The sequence below is a fragment of the Corvus cornix genome, chromosome Z (genome assembly GCF_000738735.6).
Source record: "Corvus cornix cornix isolate S_Up_H32 chromosome Z, ASM73873v5, whole genome shotgun sequence".
Lineage (NCBI taxonomy): Eukaryota > Metazoa > Chordata > Aves > Passeriformes > Corvidae > Corvus > Corvus cornix.
The window spans coordinates 4,766,394-4,792,018 of record NC_046357.1 but is presented as its reverse complement, the minus strand read 5'-3'; the positions used below and the strand labels follow the sequence as shown (position 1 = coordinate 4,792,018).

At 39.7% G+C, this 25,625-nt stretch overlaps 2 protein-coding genes across 4 annotated transcripts in view; one reads left to right on the top strand and one right to left on the bottom strand.

Moving 5' to 3' along the window:
- Positions 1-22,551, bottom strand: part of ERCC8 (ERCC excision repair 8, CSA ubiquitin ligase complex subunit) — a 33,700-nt gene extending 11,149 nt beyond the window's left edge. The window contains exons 1-9 of one of the 3 annotated variants that reach the window (XM_039567801.1): positions 22,409-22,551; positions 20,282-20,377; positions 20,031-20,132; positions 11,717-11,840; positions 10,080-10,161; positions 9,394-9,462; positions 5,530-5,596; positions 4,188-4,291; positions 3,024-3,148 (exon numbers count right to left, since the gene is read on the bottom strand). In XM_039567801.1, coding sequence (XP_039423735.1) covers positions 3,024-3,148; positions 4,188-4,291; positions 5,530-5,596; positions 9,394-9,462; positions 10,080-10,161; positions 11,717-11,840; positions 20,031-20,132; positions 20,282-20,377; positions 22,409-22,485 — 846 coding nt within the window. In that variant the 5' untranslated portion in view covers positions 22,486-22,551. The remainder of the gene's footprint in view (positions 1-3,023; positions 3,149-4,187; positions 4,292-5,529; positions 5,597-9,393; positions 9,463-10,079; positions 10,162-11,716; positions 11,841-20,030; positions 20,133-20,281; positions 20,378-22,408) is intronic. The other 2 variants (XM_039567800.1, XM_039567802.1) reach the window with 2 other exon arrangements.
- Positions 22,552-22,637: 86 nt separating this feature from the next.
- Positions 22,638-25,625, top strand: part of NDUFAF2 (NADH:ubiquinone oxidoreductase complex assembly factor 2) — a 64,038-nt gene continuing 61,050 nt past the window's right edge. The window contains exon 1 of the mRNA XM_039567803.1: positions 22,638-22,875. Within this exon, the coding sequence (XP_039423737.1) occupies positions 22,749-22,875 (127 nt within the window). The 5' untranslated portion in view covers positions 22,638-22,748. The remainder of the gene's footprint in view (positions 22,876-25,625) is intronic.

The following is a 25,625-nucleotide window of genomic DNA, read 5'->3' as shown; positions in this document are numbered from 1 at the left end:
CCTTTTTAAAGTATGCTATTTCATAGCAAAGTGTAGCTATGTAAGAAAAATATAATAGAACGGAGAAAATCTCTCTCAACCATCATATAAATGCATACAAAGAGAGTTTAATTATCATAAAAGTAGGCTTACAGACTCACAGAATGGGCAATGCTGAAAGGGATCCCTGGAGGTCAGTCTAGTCCAACCTCCCTGCTCAAGCAGGGTGCCCCGGACCACACTACTCAAGAATGAGTCTAGATGGATTTTGAATATTTCTGAGAAATAAATATTCCACAGGCTCTCTGCTCAATCTGTTCCACTGCACAGTCATCCACACAGCAAAGAAGTTCTTCCTCATGTTCAGGTGGAACTCCCTGTGCATCAATTTCTACTCGATGCCTCTCATCCTATTGGATAGCACCAATGAGAAGAGCCTGGCTCCATCTTCTTGATACTCTCCCTTCTGACACTCATAGACATTGATGAGATCCAACAGGAGTAGGCCCATGTCTCTCTCAGCCTTTCCCCTTAAGTGAGATGCTCCAGTCCCCACAGGTCAACCAACACCTGTGACTTTGATGCTGCTTCAAGCTGTCAGTGTAAGAACTCATCCATTTTCTTCTGATCAGGCAGCCTGTAGCAAACACTCACAGCAGTGTCATCCTTGTTAGTCTGCCCTTTAAGTCTAACCCATAAACTTTGAACTCACACATCATCCTCTTCGAGACAGACCTTCATATATTTTGGGTGTTCTCCTACATAAAGGGCAATTCTCCCACCTCACTTTCCTGGCCATTCATGACACGGTTCCAGTCATGTGAGCTGTCCCACCATGTCTCTGTAACTATAGTGAGATCAAAGCCTTGTGACTGCACACAGGTCTCCGAATTTTCCCATTTGTTTACCATGCCACATGCATTGGTATACAGGCACTTCAATGAGGTATTTGAGGTTGATATTTTTTACATATTGAGAAGATACTTGCATGAGATCTGGTGCTTACATAGTTTGTGGATAATATTGCTTATTTTGTGAAGACAGTGTTTGTAAATAGTGACTGTGTTAAGTTTTGCTAATGCTAGCATTTTAAAGGCATTTTACTTTGCTGATAAAGAGCAATTAAGCTCCTTTACACAACAATATGAGCTGTAACACCAACAACTCCCAAGCAACAACACTATTCATAAAAAAGGCATGTAAAAAGAAAGAGAGGAGAGAAAGTTGAGAGAAGTTTATTAAATTGATAGGTTCTGTGTTAATATTCCTGGTTAGTAAAGGAACAACAGAAAGGAAAGGGTGCTGCGAAAACAAGAACTGAAGAAAAATGTTAAAAACTGGCTTTGTCTTTGAGCAAGCGAACAGAAAATCTGGTTTTTTAGAATCAGGATGTCCTGCTCCTTTTTGTGATAAAGGATGTATACAACATGTCTACTACTTCAACATTCAGTTCTCTTACTAATTGAAACAACCCATTAGGCCCCAAATTTCTTGTGTGGTTCATGGTGGCTGATGCTATATTTGCCTCAAACTTGGACTCAGGCAAGTGATATAAAATGGATTAAGAACCTGACCAAGATGTTGTGTTAGAATATTTACCTGATGAACTTCACAAATTTCTTAGCTCATAGTCAAAAGATTTCACAACTGGGATTTTTTTTTTTTGGTCTTAATTCTAGGCCTTCAGTTTTCGGTACAGAGAATGAAGATTAACACAGAGAGTTTTTCAAGCATTTTACATAAGAGTGACATTGTCAAAAGAAAATTGTATGTATGGCTTAATTTCTATACCTTTTGAAAGACAGAAAAAAATTATTTCGGTCAAAAGGACAGGCTAATCAGGGAAATAAAAGAACTATGTGAACTTGTATTACTTGTACATGCATTTATTTGTTTCCTGATGCCTTAAAATTATTTTAAGCAATACCTCTAGGCAGTGTGTGAAAATACAGTACTATGGACAATGTAACTCTTGATTTGAAAAAGCAAAGCAGGGTCAAGTTATTCCATACCGGATTAGAAAACTGTAAAATAGCCTATGAAACAAGTAAATGAACTAACAGGCACAGAAAAACAAAAAAAACAGTGATCCAGCTGGTAATAGGAGAGTGAACAAACTGTATTATCTACTTTGATGGTGATTTGAAGACAGAAAGATGTGTCTGTATGAGGTGCTGAGAACAAGCTGGCAAATATGGGTAGCATGGAAAAAAGTCTTTTTATTTAAATATCTATAAGGAATTCTTTTTGCTCTATTCTGAAACTAAGCAGCAGAATTAAAAAGATTTCTGAGGTAGAGTAAAAATTCTTCCTTTCCCGATAGCAATGACAGAAAAGAATTACAGTTGACTAAAATTCCATGGACACTGACTTACCTAGTATGTTCTTCTTTCAAAATAAACAAAGAAAACAGTTTTCTTTACTGAACAGAAAACTTAAAATAAGAACCTTCAGCACAAAAAAATCCACAAGTCATTGAAAGGACTGGAGTAGCAGCAGAGGTTTAACACATTTCCCACCCCTCATTCCTGCTGCTGTGTCATTAAGACACAAATCTGGAGGGACGGATAAAAAGATATTTTTAACACTGCCATGTACTCCACAGAAGAGATTCTACAAAAACAGAAAGAGTTGCAAGAAAGCCAGGCAGTCAGTGAAACTGTCAGGTATGGCCAACGGCTCTACAAATAGTACACTGGCAACTAATAGTTTAAAAAAACCCAAAACTTTCTACCAACAGTCACTGCTTATTAAAGTTTTTATTACTGTATGAAGTGTTTATAGCTATACTCTCAAATTCATGAACTTAGAGTTACCATATTCAATCTTTAAGTAGATCCAGGCATCTTTATACTCTTTATAATAAGTAGAAGAAAAGAAATCTGGAAGAAAAAAAAATTTTCACCAAATCTTCTAGTGATGAAATTAAGCAGTTACATCCTTTATGAAAATGAATTCGAAGTTCTACTGACAACAGCAGAAATTATAAATCTCTTAAAATTAAATGAAAGTAAAAATGTAACTGAAGTTCCTTGAAAACTTACTAAGGTGTTTTCTCCAGTGGAGCTGTTCCAGAGTCGCACCCGCTCATCTGTACCAATGGTTAACAGGTGAAGTCCATCATTTGTATAGCATAAACCATTAACTCTCCCATTGTGAGCAGTGTTTGCTGCCGGGAAAGAGAGCTGGCTCAGGTTTCTAGAGAAGAATTACTACTTTGTGTACATTTTTACTTCAGTGTGGAGCCCTTCAAGTGCTGTTTAAATGGTAACATGCAGTGAATTAATAATTTAACTTTTTGTTTATAAAAGCATCTGGCCAGCTAACAGGCACCAGCAGTGCTCCTCAGGGTGCAATTCAAGGGCCAGTTCTGTTCAATCTATCACGCAGTTGTTGATGCCCCCAGCCTGTCAGTGTTCAAGAGGCACTTGGACAATGTCCTCAACAACAGGCTGTAGCTTTTGGTCAGCTCTGAAGCAGTCAGGATAAGACCTCTCTGCATTATACTGCAGTACCCAATTTAGACATATCTTTTAGGTAAAAGTGTGACCTGCTTTTTAAAAATTTTATTAGAAAATAATTATTACCTGCTATTGGTTTTGTTCATATATATTTCAATAAATAAAATGCCCTAGTCTATATTAGTGATATTAGATTACCAAAAATTCATCTCGAACCTGTCAGACAAAAATAAAGTTGATAAGAAAGATGTTGTGATTGAACAAGTCACCATGTTATGCAAAGGAAGATATAAAATGCCACTAATTGTCTTTGGAGTTACATCAAATTTTGTTTTTCATTAAACAGTATTTCTCCTTTTTTGACTAAGTATTAGCTTTCTTTAGACCTTTTTCCTCTCAGTAATTTCTTGAATTTCCATCAAATTCATGGTTATACAGAGGCTAATACACAGCATAAATGAATTCTTCTACTCAAAAAAAGGTAACAAAATTTTCCTTTTTATAGGAAAGCCATTTAGAACAGATACACTGCTGTTGTTAAGGCAATCCCTCTAAACAAGATCCCAAACAACAAACGCTGACTCTATAACAGAACTAACTGAACAAAGCTGAATGGCCTCTGTTATGTACTAAGTAACAACTGGATTATCACTACACTCCTTGCTGGTCTTAGTATTCAAAACATTCATGCAATATAAGAATGATTCTAGTTACATATGAATTACCACCAGTTATATTCTGTATTACCTGCCTCAGAAGATGCTTTGGACTTTTCTCCATTGTGCTGATCAAGTGTACTCAGACATCCAGAAGCTCTCCTCACATCCCATAATTTTACTGTACCATCAGCACTAAGAAAAACAGATTTGCATAAATTAGGGGAATTGAATGCACCATGGCTCAGGAACTGTCTTTGGCCAACCCACCTGGCACTCCCCTTGGTCCAGCAACTGTTCTGAACCATTCACCATGTGGGCACACTCAAGTGAACAGAATTCCATTAAAAACACTTTCAGACTGACTTCAGACTTTCATTTACCGGTATTAATAACTATAACTGGTACACTATCAGGACCTAAGAGTGAACCTTCATCTGTAATACAATACACTTGTCTCTGTGATTACAACATACACAGACTGGGAATAAACTTGCTAATTCTTCCGTTGATTAAACTGTAGCTACAGGCTCCAGCGTTGTCTGTAATGGTGATCTGAGAACTTGGGCTTTTGCTATCACAGATCTATTGTATGACTGGTATAGAAGTTTTCTACAGGCAAACGATTTTTCATCTGCTACATCTGCTACAACAAAACAAACAACAACAACAAACCCACAAACAAACAAACCCCTAAACAACACACTGTTAAAACATTTTCCAACTTCAATGAGTCTTTCAGAAGCCTGACTTGAAAAACCGAAAGTTTGCAAATCTGGTATCAGGTTTCACTCTAAACTTATAAAACAGCCATTCCTCTCTGCAATTCAAAAGAAAAAAACCATGGCATCTAAAAATAGCAAGAAATGTCACACTCTAATCAAAAGCTAACATACACAAAAGTTAGAAAAAAGCCAAGAGGATTTTTTACATTAAAAATGTCTGGACAGAAAACAAAAAAGGCCCAGGAATATCAATGTACATCCATATTCACTGAATTACTGTAGCTTGGAAAGCTACTACATATCAGCTAAGCTACCCAAGCTACTCTCTTTGACAGAAGTAAGTGTGATTACCAGAATGGTAATTTGAGCCAGACATGTTTTACTTTATTATAAAACAGATTAGCGATGCACACACTCATAAACAGTAAGAAGCGAGTATCTCCTTAATATTCTACCATTTTCGTACACCTGTAGCTACAGTTAGTGTTTCAAAACTCAGTACAAACTTGCCATAAAAAAGCATGACTTGACCAGCTCTTCAGGTTTCATTTTTCTAGGGAGAAGCTATAAAACTATGAATAGGTAAAAGCCAATGAAGAAGATTAACTCTAGAAGTGCAGTTGAATTGTAAAAGGCCTGCATAAAAAATACATAAAATTTTTACCGACAAATATTTCAGTGCATGTAGCAGTTCACCAGCATCCCTACCTTCCTGTTGCCAAAATATATTCATGACGTGGGGACCAAGAAACTGCCAGCACTTCCTGCCTGTGACCTAAAAAATTACATGAAAAAGCTTATTATACACACCATTTTATGTAAATAACTGAAAGTAAAAGCAAGTATTCAGTTGTATAGGATTCACCAAGCCAGAGTAATAATTTGAATTGTAACACCAATTTGAATTTTGTGAAGCTGTATTATTTTGGGATAGAAGTTATTTCTCTTTCTTCTTGCTTGAGTGGTATCGCAGTAAGCAGAAAATGATACACACAGTATTACATGTATATAATTTTTGATAATAAAGATGGTTTTACCTATGCAAAACACATTACAGCACAGTCACAGCTTTTTGTGCAATACTGGTGTTCTCATACACAGAAGGAATTTGCCATTTATTTTTCTTCAAATCCTTCAATAATGTTCAATATAAACTGTATTTACCTTACATACTTACAATTAAAACTTTACTCATTTCATCCTTGAGAGTATTGTCCTGAATTTTTGGTATTTTTTCCCTTAACTATTAAGATATCAATGAAGTTGATGAAGGGTCTGGAGCACAAGACCTGTGAGGAGCAGCTGAGGGATCTGGGGGTGTTTAGCCTGGAGAAAAGGATGCTTGGGAGAACCTTATTGCTCTCTAAAACCACCTGAAAAGAAGCTGTAGCCGGGGGGGGAGGGGCCAGTCTCCCAAGTAACATACAACAGGAAGGAAGCAGCCTCAAGTTGCACCAATGGACGTTTCGATTGGCTGTTAGGATCCTGTATTTTCCAAATAAAATTCTGGCAGGAACAGGCTGTCCAGGGCAGTGGTCAAGCCATTACCCATGGAGATATGCAAAAGATGTGTAGATGTGGCACTTAGGGACATAATTCAGCGGTGGACTTGCCAGTACTGGGTTAACAGTTGGACTCAGTAATCTGAAAGGTCCTTTCCAACATATAGATACTTTTTTTTTTTTCCTTTTTAATACACACACACGCACACACACACAATTTAAAACTTGGAAAGTAATGTTAAATAAATACAGACAATGGGAAGGGTAAGATGTCCTAAATGGAAAGACTTCAATCATGTTTCATGTAATAAGAGAAGCACATTGTTGGAAAACAAACTAAATCATACAAATACATTTTTGCTAATGCAGTTTAGAGGCGGTGTGAACCATCTTGTTCCTCATGCACCTTCTAACAGGTGCTTTCCCGTTACCCGAATTAATCAAAGGACTCTGATGACCAGTATAATAGGAAAAATCTCCAAGATACAGGTATTACAGGATACACTTGGAAGGCTCAGGGCAGACAGATTTACTGGGATCCATTAATTAAACTACAGCCATGCATTTACCTCCACTTCGGCTGCTAGAGTTAGCCTGTGTGAAAATATTCATATGTATGGAGTCATAGGTTAGCAAGCTGAGTCTCGGAAGTGATGTTCTTCTTGCAGCTTCCCCCCATGACCTGACAGAACCTATCAGCTGGCCAGTTTGAATATGGACAATTCTTTAAGCCACTTAAAATTGTGACCGCCTCTGTGATACACGCTTAAGAATAGACAAACCCCCCACAGCTCTCTCTTGTTTCTGGTGCTGGGACAGGTGGCTGCAGTCCCATGTGGGGGCCAGCGGGCCCGGCCCAGGCCCTGCTCGGGCCAGGCCGGGCCGGGCCACGGCCATCCTGGAGCCGATGGGCCCTGTTCCACCCATGGAACCCCCCCCAACAGCCCTGCTGTGGGCAGCCCGATCAGCTCTCCCCCCTCTCCACTGCGATAAGCCACATTCCAGCTGCAAGGCCGAGGTGAGATTAACCCTTTTATTGCTGTGAAGAGCTGAAAACCTGAGGGAAGAGAAAGAGGAGATGCTTAAAGCTGAAATTCTGTTGTGAAGCTATGATATATCAGAGTATCCTGTTGTAATTTCATGAAGATATGGGGGGTGGAGTGTTCAACTCGTAAGCAAAAGCACCTGCGCTGAGATAGGCAGATGCTGACGCAGCTGTAATTTCATGAGAAGTTTGGACAGGGAGAGATGGAAGCGATGAGGACTTTTGCTCCAAAAGGGAAAGGAGAAAACCTCAATTCCTAGAGACGCTCCCAGAGACAGTCCTAACGATGAAGATGAGGAAGACCCTTTGCTCCCAGGGGAGGAGAAGGGCCTCTGTTCTCAGACATGAAACGCTCCCAGAGATGGGTGAAGAGAACTTTTGTTTCTGAACGGCTCAACCTCAAAATTGCACCCCAAAAACCTTCAAGAGTGGACCCTCGAAAGCAGTTGCAGGAAAAGCTGCAAGTCGGGGGAAGGGACTCACATGCGAGCAGAGAGACCTCTTCCTAAATGGACTGAACAATATTTGGAAGTGGGCGGCTGTCTCGTTGTGATAATGTTTTCATAGCATGAGCAAGAAGAGACTTCTCTTTCTAAATGGACTGAACAAGGTTATTATGGAAGTGGTAAACAGACTGAACATTTAAGGGTTGTCTTTTCACATTGTCAGTGGGAGAAGGGAGGAAGGTGGGGGGAGGGGGGGAGTTCTGAAGGTATGGTATAATTTTTTTTTCTTCTTTTAGGTCTGTTAATAAACTTCTTTATATTCTTTCAAGTTTGGTGCCTGCTTTGTGTTTCTCCTAATTCTTATCTCACAGAAGGTAAACAGTAATGAGTATTTTGGACCAAACCACTACATATGGTCAAGACACTACTGATGGCTTCAGTTCCGCAAAGAATTACTAGATTATGCTAAATCAATAACATATTCTCCTTCCACTTATTCCTCCAATACTGTACTTGAGGTAACAGGCTACTACAGGCTGTGTACAAAGACACAACAGAGCTTGTGCCTGGAAAGCATTAACTCTTGTGCTAAAATTAAGAAGCCCTGATGAAACAAAACAGCATCTTTAAAGAACTGTTTTTGTCATTGCCCTCTCTGGAGCTCTTGGTTCTAGAAACAGAATATGAGATGCCTGTTGTAGCTTATTCAGTTCATAAGAGTTTAATGGCATAAGCTCTGCATCACAAAAATAAAAATCACCAAGGCTCCTCTTACACTTAGCTGGCCAGTGAAGAAATAAAGCTGCATTTGCACATTACTGTGTCTGACCTAATGTTTCTCTACAATTTCCAGATCAGATCTGCCTCTGCTCTTACTCAGCTGGTTTGAAGCATCAAGATTTGCCTCCTAATTGTCTTCTCTTGAGCATAATTGCTTTTACTTGAGCATATACCAACACACCAAAAAGTACACATTAGAAAAGAAACACCAAAGGCAAATTCTCATTAAGTGCCAAAAGTAATGTATTATGGAACAATAAAACCTTATATTTAAATAAATTAGGAAAATGCAAAGGATTTGAGAACATCCTTTTATAGAAAACTTGTTCTACAGAAATCAGAAACTTCTAAACAAATCCATTCAAACACCTCCATGGGATATTTTGTTAAAAAAAGTGAAGTTTTCTTTTTGTTTTGGTAGGGGGTTTCTGTTCTGGGGGGTGGTAGGGAGTTTCTGTTGTTTTACTCAGTCTTTTTTTTTTAAATGGCACTCCATAACCCCCCAAACCAATGACTACACTTAACCATGTAATAAATAGTAATCAGTATTGATTAGATCACGAAAATGCTCAAACATCTGTAGTAACTGCTCATTGATTAATGTTTGTATTCTGCAATTCATTAGCACTAGAAAAACATCCAGAAGAACCTTTTGCCACTGTGTAACTTTCACAACTGGCTATAAATAAATTAGTCACGTTATTGACAAAGAATACATTGTATACAGTGTTTCTTTACTGGATTTGTTTTTACTCAAAGTAGTTATTGTTTAACATTTATGTTTCAGACTAAAAAGTACCCTGCAGAATGTGAGAACTGGATCCAGACTTCAAGTCACAGAGCTGTACTTTAGGGCTTTTGGTACCAACTGTAACAAGAGAAACAAAGACAGCTAAAGAACTCCCCTGCATTTGAGAGAACAACAACAAAAAAATCTTAGCAATGACAAAAAAATAGAAGAAAATTGCTAGCTGCATAACTGCTCATTCAGTCAGAGCAGTGCTTCTATTAATAGATTTGCATTTTTAGATCAAACAAATTTACCATGTAACAAACAAAATTTAGAAACTGGAGGTAGACAGGACCATACTTAGGAAACTTAAAAATACCTTCTCCAATATTTTTTTGCTAAACACAGTTAAACTGCGTACATGTAAGCAATACACAGATCTATTTATACAATTTACTATATTTGGATTTAATAACCTTTAAATGCTAACTTATGCAATGAAAGAATCTAATTATAGCTAAGAATTTTATCAGTAAGGAGAATTATTGATGCATTATTTCAGAAGAACAAATACGATACTCTCACTGACATCATCCAACTAATGGATAATGTTTTCTTTTATCAGCGAACTTACATCTTATGAAGACTTGATTTATGTAAAAATAAGACAGAGCAGGGGAAAAAACCCAAGTGAGTATTACTTATTACTATAAACCTTATCTATCTATATCTATATCTTTAAAACAGATACATACCTGCTATTAAACAATGCTTTGTAGCAACTGGAGACATGTGATGGCTATAGACTGTTCCCTCAAAGTGAAATATATCTGCAGGCTGATAATAAAAACATCAAATTAATGACAATGCAAGTATATTAGCAGAATGTAAATGCTCACCATTATTTTTCAAGTAACAGCTACAAGTAAGACTAATGCAATTACTACTATTTACACAGTAATAATAACTCTCCTGGTTAGAAACCAGATCACACAAACATCCCAAAGTAAGTCTGTTTCCAACAGTAGGACAACACCAGAGCTCAGAGACAACCCAAAAGAAAGACCAAGAAAATTGGCTAATGAGAAGTGTGAATGGAAATTGTTACAGTTATCAAAAATTAATAAAGCTAGTAAGTAAACAAAAAGGTTGTAGTACGGAAATAGAGTCAACCGGAAGAAGGCACTTAAAACTAAGTTTAGAGCCCCTTGTCATTCACAAATACCACACACTATTTTCAATTCCAAAAAAAAATAAAACACTTCCACATAAAACTATCTGCCTTATGAGTATTTAAAATTAATGGAACATATTTACTTTAATAAACTTTAATATTTACTTTGATAAGTACAATTGCTTCCAGGTAAACCGCTTTTGTTGTCTCATTCTAAAATACTGTATATGAAAAATCTCTTAAAACTGAGTCATCTGTACTTTCAAAAACACCATTTGGTGGCAGAACAGGTCATTAATAACCTTTACATGTACACTATGTCTTTCAAGGGATGCTTGCAGAACTATCTGGAAACATAATACTTAATTGTTTATGAGAAGATTTAGCAACTGCAAGCATAGGTTCATATCTCACAATTAAAAAAAAAAAAAAGAAAGAAACAAAAAAAAAAAGGGGTAAAATTTTGTCCTTTATTATGTCCCTAGGATGACATATCTCCTTTCAAAAAAAATTATTTCACTATGCCTGAAACAGCAAATAGTATCAATGTAAGTTCATTAATACATTCATAGGGAACAGGACAAACTGCAGTCATGAATTCACAGTTCAACAGAAGATATGAGGATTAGTCAGTCAAAGCAGCATAAATTCATAAATAATCTGTTTATTAATGTCAGTTACATTGGTTAGCATATTTTTAATGGTTTCTCTCATTCTCTACTGATTTTTAGAAATGGTGTCTATAGTGCTTAAAACAGCAGAATTCTGGACCTGGATCCTGCATGCCAAGACCAGTACTTCAAAAGCACTGGTTATTAGACACTGGTTACTCAAAATAAGTCACCTTGCTGCACACTGCCATTAGACTCAACAAACCCCACGAATGAACTGCAGATTAGACCTTGCTGGAAAGTTTACCCAGCAAAAATTCAACTAGCTCTATTCTTCCTCACAGCAAAAGCAGAAAGGAACTGTCCCAAGGGTTCCAAGCTCTCCTACGGTTTACACATTCAGGTCTTCAGAAATGGGCAAGTACACACCAAGGTGTGTACACGAATGCCAGGACCACACCACCCTGCTGCTCCGCCCAAAGTTCTAACAGGTGGTTGGTTTTCATCTTCTGGATGCATAGTCCTGTTCAGCTCTGGGAGAACTTCAGATATGCAATGAATAACATGTACACAAAGAAGGCTGCAAGCTGTAGAAACTCTCTCTTACTTGTAAAGTATTTGTATCCCATATTTTCAAGGTTTTATCAAATGAGCTGGATGTAAACATGCCTGTGTCATGAGGATACCACTGGACTGTCTCCACACTGAATTTATGTACATCAGGATGACTCCTAAAATCAAGGAAAATATTCCAACTGGTTAGAGTTTTGATAATCATCTTGCAGTTGTCTTGGTATTTGACAAGTTGAAAACATAAACATTTTTTAAAATTTGTCCTGAAGTTTTCAAGAACAATACTTTTGTTGGCTTGATTTTCATTCAACTAATACTAATTACTTTGAAGAGTCTTCATTTCAAGAAACCACAGATCATTACCTTTTCAAAATATGGTAACCGTAGCATGTATCTAGACACTCGAGACTGAAGCATAAAAAGTGTCTTTTGAAATGTTTAAGTTGCCATGTTTACAGATCTAATGTTAAATGTGAAGGCCTAATACTACAAACCATTTATGCTTCTTAGAAATGGATCCACTGAAAAATACAATCATGTATACAGTTCAAAAAATTCATTAGTATTAGTGAATAGTTACAACTACATAGTTATTGGCAATCCCTGTCTGCCAAAGTCACCAGAGAGCAGTAGGCTAAGTTACTGAGAGTAACTTATATTTGCATTCAGAAATGAAAGAGGAAGAACAATAGGAAACGTTTGACTGAACTGTGGATATTTACAGAATGCAATATAATTAATAATTAACTGTGGTACAAAGAACAGACAGCAGAGCCAATTTTGACAGCTCCAGGATACAGACTCAACTGACCAGGGTCCGAATAATACATGTCACTCAAATACCTGGTAGACCACTCCTATCTGAGCTGGATTCACATGGATCCAGCTTCAGGGGCCCAAAACCAGCTGTTTGCTCACTCTACCTTCTGCAATGGGATGAGAGAGAGCATTCAAGTGGCAAAGGTGTGAAAAGTTGTGGATTGAGATAAACATTTTTTAATAAATAAAAGGGAACAAATCAAAACAAACCCTACTCCCCCAGGAAAATAAAAAAAAACCAAAACAAAAACCCAGCCAGTGAAGCGATGCAAAGGTAATCCCTCACCATAGGCTTAAACTGCTACACGTGACATTTTATGGTATGGAATATCAATATGTCTCCGGTTAATCTGAGTCAGATGTTTCAGCTATGTTTCCTCACAGCCTATTGCCCACCCCCTGAAGGGGCAAAGTGATGAATGGTGAATGCCTTGACACTACCAAGCACTGTTCAGCACCCATTAAAACATCAGTGCATTATCAAGACTGGTTACAAGTCCAAAACATCGTACTATACAAACTACTATGAAGAAAATTAACTCCATTCCAGCTAAATGCAGTACTTACGACAAAACAGTTCAACTGCAGCTAGAAAAGGGCTCACGAGAATTCTTTGCTTCAGCTCTTACCTCTGCATTGTTCTCTCAAGTGTCCTGGCCTCAACAAGCAGTAAGTATTGGAGGGGATCATGCAAACAGAGATGTAGATCTTCAGTACTGCCATGGATACAAGTCTATGACTTCGGGATGTACCTATGCCTGGCCTAAATTTGTCTACAGCAGCATTGCATAACACTACCTTTTATAGGAAGGAGTGGGTCATCACAGAAGAGAACGAAAATCAACACCTTCCACCTCTGAAAGGAATTAAAGGAGACATCATCCCAATAGGATGCTGAATTCAAAATAACTAAATGCATGACAACAGTCTTACATACTGTTGTAAGCTATGTCAAAGTGTAGTGACTTACGCTGAAGGGAAAAAACCATATATACTTGTTCTTCTAAATATGAGTGTTGGCATACCTTTAAAATATCCCATCCAACACTTGTGATTTGTCTTTGAACAGACCCGAACTCTTGATTGAACTAGGGCCTTCAATTCAAAATTGCTGAAGTGTCATTTTTAACAACTCAGCCTCAGCCTTCTATCAAACTGCCTCCTCACACCTATAACATTGGTTCCTACTTAGTCAAGAATACAGATCAACAGTAAATGTTATTTAACCCAACGATCTGTTGATGCAGAATAATGTTTCCAATCCAACCAGCTTGCTCACTGCTCCTGAAAACCTCTTATGCAGGATGGACAGCATGTTTGCATAAACAAACCCTCATTTCTTCCAGGCAAACCAGGAGGGATGTGACTGAAATCCTGGGAAGAGGATGGGGAGTTCTAAATGGCATAGACTCTGATTTATTAAGGAACAAAACTAGTTACAGTAAGTAGTGACTTAAATAAACTGAAACACCTTGATCTTCCTTTTTGGCTTTGGGAACTAATCAATGGTTTCAAATGGATATATTACCTCAGTGGGAGGGGGTTAATGAAAAAGACCATCAATTGATCACAGATGCACTTAGCATAGTCCAAATCAATGTTTCTTTAGCTCTTACTTCTATCCAAGCTCAACTGTGGATGCAATTGATGACAGCTACAATCATAAGGGAAGGTGAAGAAACCATTACCTATTGAAATTTGAGAGGTAATTTGGGATAATACAACTGAATCTCAAAAGAAATTCCAGTTCTGCTGGTACTTAGTCAATTTTACCTGTGGTCCCATCAGCAGCACAGCCACAGCTTTTGTGTTAACAATACATAATGCTTCACTATATGATATATACCCAAGTCATTGCATTAGGATTAAACCACAATAGAACTATACTCATCCTCTGGAGTAGAGAGTATGGACCTAAAAAGATGGAAATAAATGGGAGACTACTGATGCCAACATGAGCATTGCAGGAGAGCAACAAGGATACATTTGTGAACGTAACACCATCAAAACCCAAGACATTTGTCTTGACATCGAGCAATATATTTCTCATTTTGAGATTCATCCTAATGAAAACTTGGAAACTGTGTATATTGGTAAAGGATGAGCTTGTATGAGACCCTCTTGTGATTTTCAATTTGTGGATAACATTATTGTAGATACAAGTAATCACTCTAATATTGTGCTATAACTTTGCAAACATTATGGAACGTAATTTTAGTTAATCAGCTCCTATTGTATCCTATTAAAATATTAGAATCTAATTATACTCTGATTCAAGATTGCAGCTTACTCCCATTGGTATGAACCTCATGCTGGTAAAGAAATTGTTACAGCACAAAGACCTGAGCTGCTAGTTGAAAACAAATCCAGAAAAATGAAGTCTATCTGGACAACAGGCTTCATTTGCTGTCCATAATCATGTGGAAGAAATAAATTATGTGATGGAGTAGGTGAAGAAAGATGGAGAACACCAGTGGTGGGACACCCTTTTTGGATGGTCACTAACAGCTACCAGAATTCTCAACAGAGTGCTTCACTCTGTTGTCGTTTTGTTGATGGTAACTCTTTTGCTTTTTGTTCTAATACTTATATTGTATGTTAAGGTTTGGATGATTATGAAACCATTCGCCTATTTGCTATCCCCACTAATACCAGATAACCACACACTAGAAACATATTAGATGATCCACACTGCATAAAAGTGTGAAACATTCTCAGATTCTATTTGGATATTGTGAAGCTTGAGTGACTAGTCATGGGTGGATTATGTGGAAAAATGGCTGGGGGTAAAATTAGAGGAAACTGAGAAGTCACATTGACATCCTAACAGAAGTTATAATGATACGGGAATTATAGGGTCAAGTGCAGTTGCTTCTGGATGGAATGTGGTGAGCATGACTGAAAGCTATTCCACAATGATTCTCCATACACACAATCTGCAACCTCAAGCACCTGCTAAGCAGCATGAAATGGGGGATGGAGACAAGACATCATGGCCAGGCACTGTTGAACTCCGTGCAGGGAGGGGTACTTTCTATCTGATAAACCACATAGCACCTGTCCACCAAGGGAGATAGGAGAAGATGTCTTGCTGCTGAACCAGCAACTGTGGTGAAATCACCCACCTTGGATGAACTTGGTTCATTATCATCTAACTGTAATACTAACACGGACCTCTATCCCAAAGTTCAGAATCACAGAATATTCTGAATTGGAAGACATAAGGATCATCAAGTCCAACTCTTAAGTGAACAACCGATACAGGAATCAAACCCAGAACCCTGGCATTATTAGCACCATGCTCTAATCAACTGAGCTAATTCCAAGTTACCCACCCCCAAGGTAAGATTGACCCTCATCGAGCACGCACTCTGCCTTTGATTGACTGTATCTTTAAGAGGAAAGGGAGAGAATTTTACACCAATCAGTAGCAAAGGTACAGTAACTCAAGCTCCAACTAAACATAATGGAATAGTATAGAAGTAAGTCAAGAATGGTGAAAAGCTGAGGAAGATTCCATCATAACTTCTGGGATCAGTTAACACAGTGATCCGTCTCTTCTTCCCCAGAGGGACACCTGTTGGTAAGAACCTTACTCTATGCGCGCTTTAGTAGGAATTAAATCCTGTCTGTATATTGGTCTGAACATGTTTTCAGTCAGAAACATCGACTGGCAGGCCTTCAACCTTAACCTGTCACAATTTTCTCTTATTAATAAAGAATGTTATTCCACAGTTAGTGAGTCCTTCATGGACACTGGCAGTCTCTGGCAGTGGGTAATATACTCAAATAAAGTGGGAAGCCCCACTGAGGTGTCTCTCTTATGCTGTTGGTGTGTGTCCCTGCACAAGGCCATTGAACCACTCCCTGATCCAGCAGGACTGTTCAGTGAAGGGTCCCTGTAACAGTGTGCTGAGGGGCTGGTTGGGCACAAAGATCTTAGCTTTCCCAGGGCACTGACAGACTAATCTAACACGAGGAGTTGAGGAAATCTTCCCTTTCTACATGACATCTATAGACCTGATTTAATCTGAGCTAATAAACCTTTCTGGTCACTTGGGTTGCTACAAACAAAAAGACACCTTTAAGGAGAGTTACCTGAAGCCAGCACTGACAATACTAAGCAAGAGGTATTGAGTGACTTTTGAGCTTAGTTTAATGATTCTGCATTGCTCCTCCATCTCTGAGGCATACCTTAGAATGGCCTGTTACTCTGGCACAGTGCTAAAAGTCAACAGATTTCATGCATTTATTCTTCAGGGAGGTGTGCTGGTTTTGGCTAGAGTAGAAACAATTTTCTTCACAGTGCCTACCATGGGATGCATTTTAGATTTGTGCTGGACAGAGCTGGTAACATAGAGATGCTTTTGTTATTGCTAAGCAGGGCTTACACAGAGCCAAGGCCTTTTCTGCTTTTCATACTGACGTGCTGGTGAGGGGGCTGAGGGTGCCTGGGAGTAGACACAGCTGGGACAGATGACCCCAACTGACCAAAGGGATATTCCAGACCACGTAACATCAAGCTCAGTATATAAAGCTGAGGGAAAGAAGGAAAAAGGGGGAGACATGTTTGGAATTATGTCATTTGTCTTCCCGAGAGACCATTATGTGTGATGGGGCCCTGCTTTCCTGGAGATGGCTGAAGCGGTGAATTAAGTCCTTGTTTTGCTTGTGTTTGCAGCTTTTGCTTTCCGTATTAAACTATCTCAACCCAGGAGTTTTCTAGCTTTTACCCTTATGATTCTCTCCCTGATCCCACTGGTAGGGGAGTGAGCAAGCACCTGTGCAGAACTTGGTTGCTGGCTGGGGTTAAACCATGGCAGAAATCAAGCTAAAAATCTTGATGACCTGCAGAGCCAGGAAATCAAGCCTGACTCAGAGCAAGCTTACTCCTGGAGAGGGATTTCTATGCACTGTGCAGAAAAATCTAAACCCATGGAACTAATTATCCAGTTACAATAACTGTAAGCGCACAGCACTGGACTGTGTTCACCTCTGCACCAGAACAATCAGTTCTACCATAATCCACAGGGATGAGGAATGAACTAAAAAACTCTTCAGTAGCTCTGCAGGAATCACCTTTGATCTGGCTAAACTTAGTAGTGGCTACACGCCATTCAGCCTAGTTTCATGTCTCAGGATGCACAGTATTCCCAGTTCATTCCATCTAAAGTATTTTCACCCATTTCTCAAAATATCCCAGCCTTTTCTGCCAAAGACAAATACAGAATTAATTCTGTGGATAGTAAGGGCATTGTCATTCATTCTTCCTAGACATGTTTTGAGTAGTAGAGACTACCTTAAAGATTATCTGTATATTATGTATATTATCTAGAAACTGGTACTGTTTCATTACTCTCAAATGCCAGTTTTTGTCACAGGCCAACATGAATCATATGAAACCAGTTAAAACTCTCTGTGCTGATTCCCAGGAAAACAGGGAAAGGTTTTTGTTTTTTTTTTTTTAATCTGCAAGAGTGGCCCTATATTCTAGATGAGAAACACAGGGTAAATCACAGCCTACCACCTGTAGGAATTATCTCTTTTGGTGTTCTAAACTATTGGATCATCAGCAAGTCCAGTTTAGGGTCTATGCAGAAACACCTTTAAAGAGCCTCTAGCAGAACTTATTCTTTAAGCAACTTTGAGACTAGACCTATGTTCTGCCCTGCAAACTTGGAAGACAGACAAACTTTCACAACATGTCAGCACTACTATATCCTTCAGAGATAGGAACCAGACAGTCAGAGGGAAAGTGTTTCTTAAGTATAAATCCATTTATTACGTCAAGAACTCTGAGTAATATTCCAAATATCTGAAGCTATATATAAACTGTAGCTAATTAGCTACAGTAAGTATTTGAAACATACTAGGAAGCTTGAAGAATACTAGGAGTAAATAACTGAGGCAAGAAACCTACTAAGGTAATTTAAGCAATAATAATCATAAGCCTGTCATTTAGAGCAGTGTCACACAAAATCCAATTCTACTAATAAAATTTATGCCTCAACTGGTAAGAAATAAAAGATGCATCTATGCAAATTAGCACCTAGCCAAAAACTAGACTACCAACTAACAATGCTCCTAAACAGAATCTTCAAGGATGGAATATTTCTACTGACCTAATTGAAGTTAATGATGCCATTATTTTAGCACAGATTTGACAGCTTTTATGTTGTACCTTCTTAGCATGAATTTCTTCAATTTGCTGCATCTGTTTCAGAAATTCATTTCAGTTTTGAGATTTGGGGACGTACAGTCACTATATGTTCTTAAATACAATTCAAAATAGGCTTGTGCAAGAAGCCCAGCCATCAACACTTACAAAACGCAGCAGTAGATTCTGTTCCTGTCCATTGGTGGTGATGTATGTTCTATTAGCCTTTTTCTTTCTTATGGTCCTAGATATTGTTAAGGCCTTTTATTGTTACAAATCTGTTCTGCTGTTGTATATCTGACTCCTGAGGACTCTGACTCTTAGACTTCAAATAATTTGTAGACTGGGAAAAAATAAGGGGAAAATGCAGCTACCAAACTTTTACAAAGTAGAATATCTCTTACTGTGAGTCTTACATGAAGTTCTAATCTACTAGATAACCCTACTATCCAAATAAAGGAAAAACCAGCTTTTGCTAGAAGACTTAATGTCTATAATAGAAAAATTTGTATTGCCTGCAAGGACAGCCTGACAAATCAATAAAGACTTTGACTCTTTATAAAGATTACACACAGCATGGTGGTACCCTGTTCTTTAGAAAAATACATCCAATTTTTTCAGTAACATATTTGTCTTCATTCAAACGTGTTCTTAAGAAGTTCTGTATAAATCACTTCTGTACCTGCTGAACACCTGATAAACTAAAAAAAGCTACTAGGAAAGCTGGAAACAGAGAGAGGGAAAATAAACAATTGCAAATAGGTATTAGATTTTTTTCTGAACAGATGAACGGGATTATGCAAGTAATTCTTCTGCTTAGAAGTATATTTACTCAAATACAAGCATTATATATATTTGGGGAGTACATGGAATATTTCTACAGCAGTACCAAAATGTCTTTCTCAGTTACTGGCATAGAGGCACCAAATTTCAACATGAAACAATAAGAAAACGCACAGGTGAAAAATTATGAACTAGAGGAAGGTTTGGGTTTTCTTTTTTTTCCCCACGTCTTCTTTTTCTAGTGTTAAAATACGAAGTTAGAGTACTAGGTGTGACTTTTTTTTGTGGTGTCTACAGCAATGTAAAACTGTCTAACTTTAGTTTCCATATGAGTACAATTGTTGTCCTTCATTTTAACTTTTGAAACTCCTATAGATTTGCTCAAACAATATCAGAGTCACTGCACATATATTGTAACTATTAGAGTAGACAAATTAAGAAACAATCTTTGCGACTAGCCTTCAAAGATTTCTGGCACTATTTTCTACAGTCCTTTTATCCTAGAAATAAGAACAGACATTAATTTGCAGGTTTAATTCTTGCCACACAAGGGGTATATACTTCGTTAAAAGACTTTTGGAGTACTTACCTTCCAACAGTAAAAAGTGCTTTACATGTGTAACTTGGTTTCCTGCTCAAGTTTTCAAGGTCATAAAGTACAATAACACCATCTGATCCACCAGATAACATGCTGAAAGTGTTAATAAGACACAAAAGTTTAAACACTCATAATCTCAATATGCTCAATGTAATAGTGTGTTCAACAAGAAAACAAATCCATAGTACCACAACACAGTGAACTACTTATGTACACTTTTACCAACTAAAGTATATACTTACTATCTTCCCTCAACAGGCTCAATATCGAGGGTGTTAATACCACTTCCATGTATTCTTTCCACATCTCTATCTTTATTTAATTCCAAACTTAGGACCCTACCCACAAAAAAAGGAAGAAAGAGAGATGAACAAGAACAGAATTATCAAATGCTACTATGTAGTTCTAAACAGCTGAAACCTAGTTACATTTAACTCATCCTTGCCTTTTTTTTTTTTTTTTTTTTTTTGCAAAACTACATGATACGGTGATAGAAATAAGTCTTGTGAAGTTGGCAGAAAAAATACTTTGTTGTTTGGAAGGTAAGAGAAACAAATACGTAAAACAGGCTCAAAGAAAAAGCGGAGCTGCTCTTGGGGTCAACACATTAAGCAAAACCTGGAATGTAATTTGACAGCACTGAGAAAAAGAATAATTAAGAACCTTGTAATCACAACAAATACTGGCTACTTTGAAGCTTCACCATGTAGCAGCCTTTCAAGCTTCATCCTGCTTGGAACTACGGACACCTAGTGGACAAATAGATTTAGTTTATCAAGTTTACAGTATTTCCTTTAATGAAACGAAGTTTGTATGCTACATTTTCTGCAACCTTAAAAAAAAACTAGGCTACCCTCAATGACGAAACTTCCAAGACAACCTTTTCTGACCTGCAATTCTTAGCTTGTATTTTTAAATATGCCAATATTACATAGTCAAAAAAGAGATATTCTGCTTCATTAAATCATATTACCTAGTATAAAATTTAGCGTCACAAGATCATCAGAGCTTTCTACAGCACCACTTTGTACAAACCACAATACCACCACCACAACAAAAACGTAACTAAGTAGGCAGCTGAAAAGCTGTGAGGCAGAGTGTCCCTACTTGCTTCAGCTTGAGGGGCAAAAAATCCTGATGTGAGAACCTTAGGTTGCTATGGGCAGGTCCCCAACATCATGTCTGTAGACATGCTATAAAAGCAGCAAGTCATTTAAGCTCTCTCAAAACTTGTTTAATATAGTTATACAAGAATTCACCTAGAATAAGAATTCTGACATATACAAGATACCCAATTTAAAACCTTTGAGTTCCTGATGAAATTTTAGGAAACAAGAAATCCCCCTGTGGAAATGTGTTAAAACATATAACTTTTAAAAAGCAGCTATAAATACAATCCACTTAATACTACGGATTTTTTTTTTTAAGTCAAAATTTAAAAGTTTAGGAAGGGAAATGCTAAGCAGACAATTATCCAAGTAAGGTTAAGTCTGTCCAGGGTGTTACTATCCTCAACAGTGAATTCTACATGAGTGCTGAGGGCACAGAGGGACATAATTTTGTTGTCAAAATGCACCCAGAAAGAAGCTTCCTGAATTAACCACAATTCATTTCAATTTTAAATATCTCTTCTACGATGATACAGCCCCATAAAGCCGTAAGTCGCCAACACAGATCCTCCTGATGGAATTGTGTGAGTGACTGAACGGGAGGTAGGCTTTATTGGATTTATCTTGAAATACAGCTGCAAAGTAAATTCTCTGATATTGAACTAACATCACATCATAACCTTTAGCAGGAGTACTAACAAATCCGTCTGTGTTGCCACCACTTCCCACAAAAACTGCTAGGAAGCTAATAAACCCCCTGCATCTAACTCTTCTTCAACCTGCCAAAATGCCGGGTTTGGGAAAAGGAAGGAGGAGCAGATGAGGGCTCATGAGCATTACAAACACCTGTTTCCTCACAAGCGGAGCACAGCCGCTCGAGGATTGAACCCCCTGGAGGAACCACGCCCACAGCAAGGGCAGTAACACCGAGCTGCAGGGAGTGAGGCACAGCTGACCGCGCTGTGCGCACTGCGCCCAGGGCGGAGTACACCGTACACAAACAGCAGGGCTGCTGACCCACGCACGCCACAACCCCACGGGGCACTCCGAGGCGGGTGGGCACGGAGAGCGGCTGGGGCGGCTGCCCGGCTCTTCCGCCCCGGCCCCCACGGACAGCCGGGCTGCGGCGGTGCAGCCCCTCACCCCGCCCCGGGCCGCCCCACCGCGGGCCGGGCCAAATGAGGCTCGGCGGCAAGGCGGAGCCAGGGGCTGCCACTCCAGGGCCTCCCCACGCAGGGACACCCGCCCCGGCCCCGGTACCTCCGGGTGCGCTCGGCCTGGCGCAGCCGCGCGGGGTCGTCCAGCCCGGCCTGGCGAGCAGCCATGAGCCCCAACATGGCGAGAGCGCCCGGCCCGTTCCGCGCCACGCCGCCATCTTGTCGCGGGCGCGGCCGGGATTGGCTCGGGGCGGGCCGGCGCGCGCCAATGGCAACCAGCGTTGCTGGCGCGCCCGACGCCCATAGGCGGCATCGGGCGGGGCAGGGCGGCGCTGGGCGCCCTCAGGCGGGACGGGGGCGGAGGCGAAGCGCGGTGCGTCCGCTGTGTCCCGTGTCACCGTCTCGGTGTCTGTGGGTGGAGGCCTTGCCGTCGGGATCCCGGCATGAGCCGCGCCTGGCAGGCACTCCGCGCTTTGCGGCAGCGCCTCGTGGGGCCCACCAAGGAGCTGGTGGGCACCGACCAGTTTGGCAACAAGTACTACCGGGTGCCCAAGCACGAGAGGCGGGCAGGTACGCACGGGGGCCGCGCTGGCGGCTGCAGGCGGGCGCGGGGGGAGCCGCGCCCCGCCCTCCTGCGCGGCCCCTCACCCGCAGCCGGCGGGGCGGCTGGACAGCGGCTGATAAAAAATAGTGGCTTGATCAGTAAAGGGAAGGAAAGTGCCTCTGCCGAGGGAGTCGAGGGCGGGCCCGTTCCGCGCATCGGGAAACACGTGCGGGTTTCTCAGTAGGCTAATGCCATAATAACCGTAAAGCCAATCACTGGAGGGTTTCGGAGCGCAGCCTGTACTAAGTTGGTAGGCAGGCAGTAATTATTTACTGTTCTTGGTAATTCAGAGCGCTTCTGCATATGCTTTTAAAAGCTGGAGTCCAGAGAAGGGCAGTGGAGCTGGGGAAGGGTCTGGAGCACAAGACCTGTGAGGAGCAGCTGAGGGAGCTGGGGGTGTTTATCCCGCAGAAAAGGAGGCTCAGGGGTGACCTTATTGCTCTCTACGACTTTTGCCTGACAGAAGGCTGTAGCCAGGGGTCAGCCTCCTGTCTCGGGCAACTTGTGACACGACAAGAGGAAATGGGCTCAAGTTGTACCAACGGAGGTTCAGGTTGGACATCAGGAAGAATTTCTTCATGGAAAGGGCTGTTAAACTTTGGAACGGCCAGGGAAGTGGTGGAGTCACCATCCCTGGAACTGTTCACTAAACAACTGGATGTGGCACTTAGTGCTGTGGTTTAGTTGACATGGTGGTGTTGGTCATAGGTTGCACTTGATGATCTCAGAGGTCTTTTCCAACCTAACTGATGATGTTATTCTGTGAAATTAATTCTTACATGTACATTTATCCCACTCCTGTAGAAAAACACTTTTCTAGGTTTCTGTCTTTATTCCAGGAGTGTGGATGCGCTTACTGTCTATGGATGCCTTTATTCTCTATGGATATGCTGCACTATGTATAAATAATGGAAGGCAGGTTCCCTGAAGATGGCCAGATGCACATGCTATAATGTTTCACAGTCCTCTTTCCTCTCCCTGCACAGGCTTGTTTATCTGCTTGCTGTACTGCACATCTTTTGTATAACTGCATCAGCTAGAGCATCCCGAGACTGTGGAGGTATTTTTACTTGGTATTCTTCAGAATACAAAGAGAAGCAGAAAGTCTGAGACTGTATAGTTACTTGACCAGTACACCTTCTTTTTAGAAACACATAATGTCAGTTGGAGTCATTTTCCCTTCAGAGCAGTTGGCCTGACCTCTTTTGCTGTGCAACTTCCTGAACAACTGGCAGTGACTTAAAGCAAGTGTCAGACAAGTATCTGGGAAGAAATTGTGAACGTCCTTTTGTCAGTAGTGTGTTTTTCCTCAGGGTTAATGTGCTGCTATAGTTAATATGCTTCCAGGTTTCTTGATCCTGCTTGCAACTTCTGCTCTTCTCACTGTTGGGGTTCATGGTGACATTGAGGAGTGTACAAAAGGCTTTGTCTTTTAGCAACAAGAAACAGTGAAAACTACAGTCAGAGTTCTTCTGTGTGATTGCTGCAGTGTCAGTCCCTATTAAACAGCTAAAAATTACTTCTGTCAGAAATAGTGGTAGTTTTTTCTCAATATTAGGATTTATGCTGGCATGCCTTTCACAGTGAAAACCAACTGCTGCAACTTTAAGGTTTACCTCTGTGTTTGGAACTTTAGGTGTAGTGCCAGTAGGAGGACAGGAGAGGTGCAATGTAGCTATTGAACTCTGCAGGAGCACAGTATAAGAGGCTTTTAAAGTTAGTAAAGAATTGAAATAGTTGTATCTAACACATTGTGGCAGCCCTTGTGTTTCCCAGTTTTTCTTCAGATGGACTGTAAGATTACTGAGAATTACACTCCACAGCTGAAGTTGCTCCAATTTCGCTTTGACAGGAAGGACTGGCTCTTAAATGCTCCGCACTTGCTGCTCTGGCTGTAGTCTGTGAGAACAGTACTTATGTGAATCTTAAGGCTCTTGCCTGAAGTCTGTTTCAGTTATACAGCTCACACAATGCAGATCTGCTGAATTATCAGTATTCCTCTGTTAGTAGGTTTTTTTCTCTCATTCTTCTGCTTAACTTTCACTTGATATGTTGAAAATTCTGCACCACCAGCTTGTCCTGACACAATATTTTACTGCCACCAGAAGGGAGGGATCTTCTCTTTTCTCTATTTTCTTTCTCACTGCTATCTTTTCACAGTCATTTATTTGATGTTGAAAATAGTTTTCTACTTCCTGTAGAAAACTTCAATAAAACAATAAAATAAAATGACTGATGAAGAATAAATTGCAAGCTGGAAATGGCACAGAAGTGGGAATGAAGTGGATAAACAGTTAAATGGCATAAGGTTCTGCAAGATGTCTTGAAACAGAGAAAAGCTGGAACTTCTACAAAGTGTCTAATAATTCCTAACCATACTTACCGTAGTTTTTTCTAACAGTTTACCCTTAAGCTTTTTAATTCCTCTGGTTTGACCCAGTCAAATGCATATTATCTGGGAAAAAATGTGTATTAAAAGGCAGAATAAGGAATCTGGCAAAGGCCTAATGTTTAATTCACTCTTCCCATTCTTCTCTTCCATCTTTGGCATCAAATTAAGAGAAGGCTTTTTACAAATCATCTGAAATTTGACATGCTGAGGAATAAGATGACATCTTCTATGTCAGTGAGTGTCAGATTATTCATAGTCGGTAATTTCTCCCTTATTCTTTTTTTATGTAATTAAAGAACAGGAGAGTTCATGTGGGAAATACTA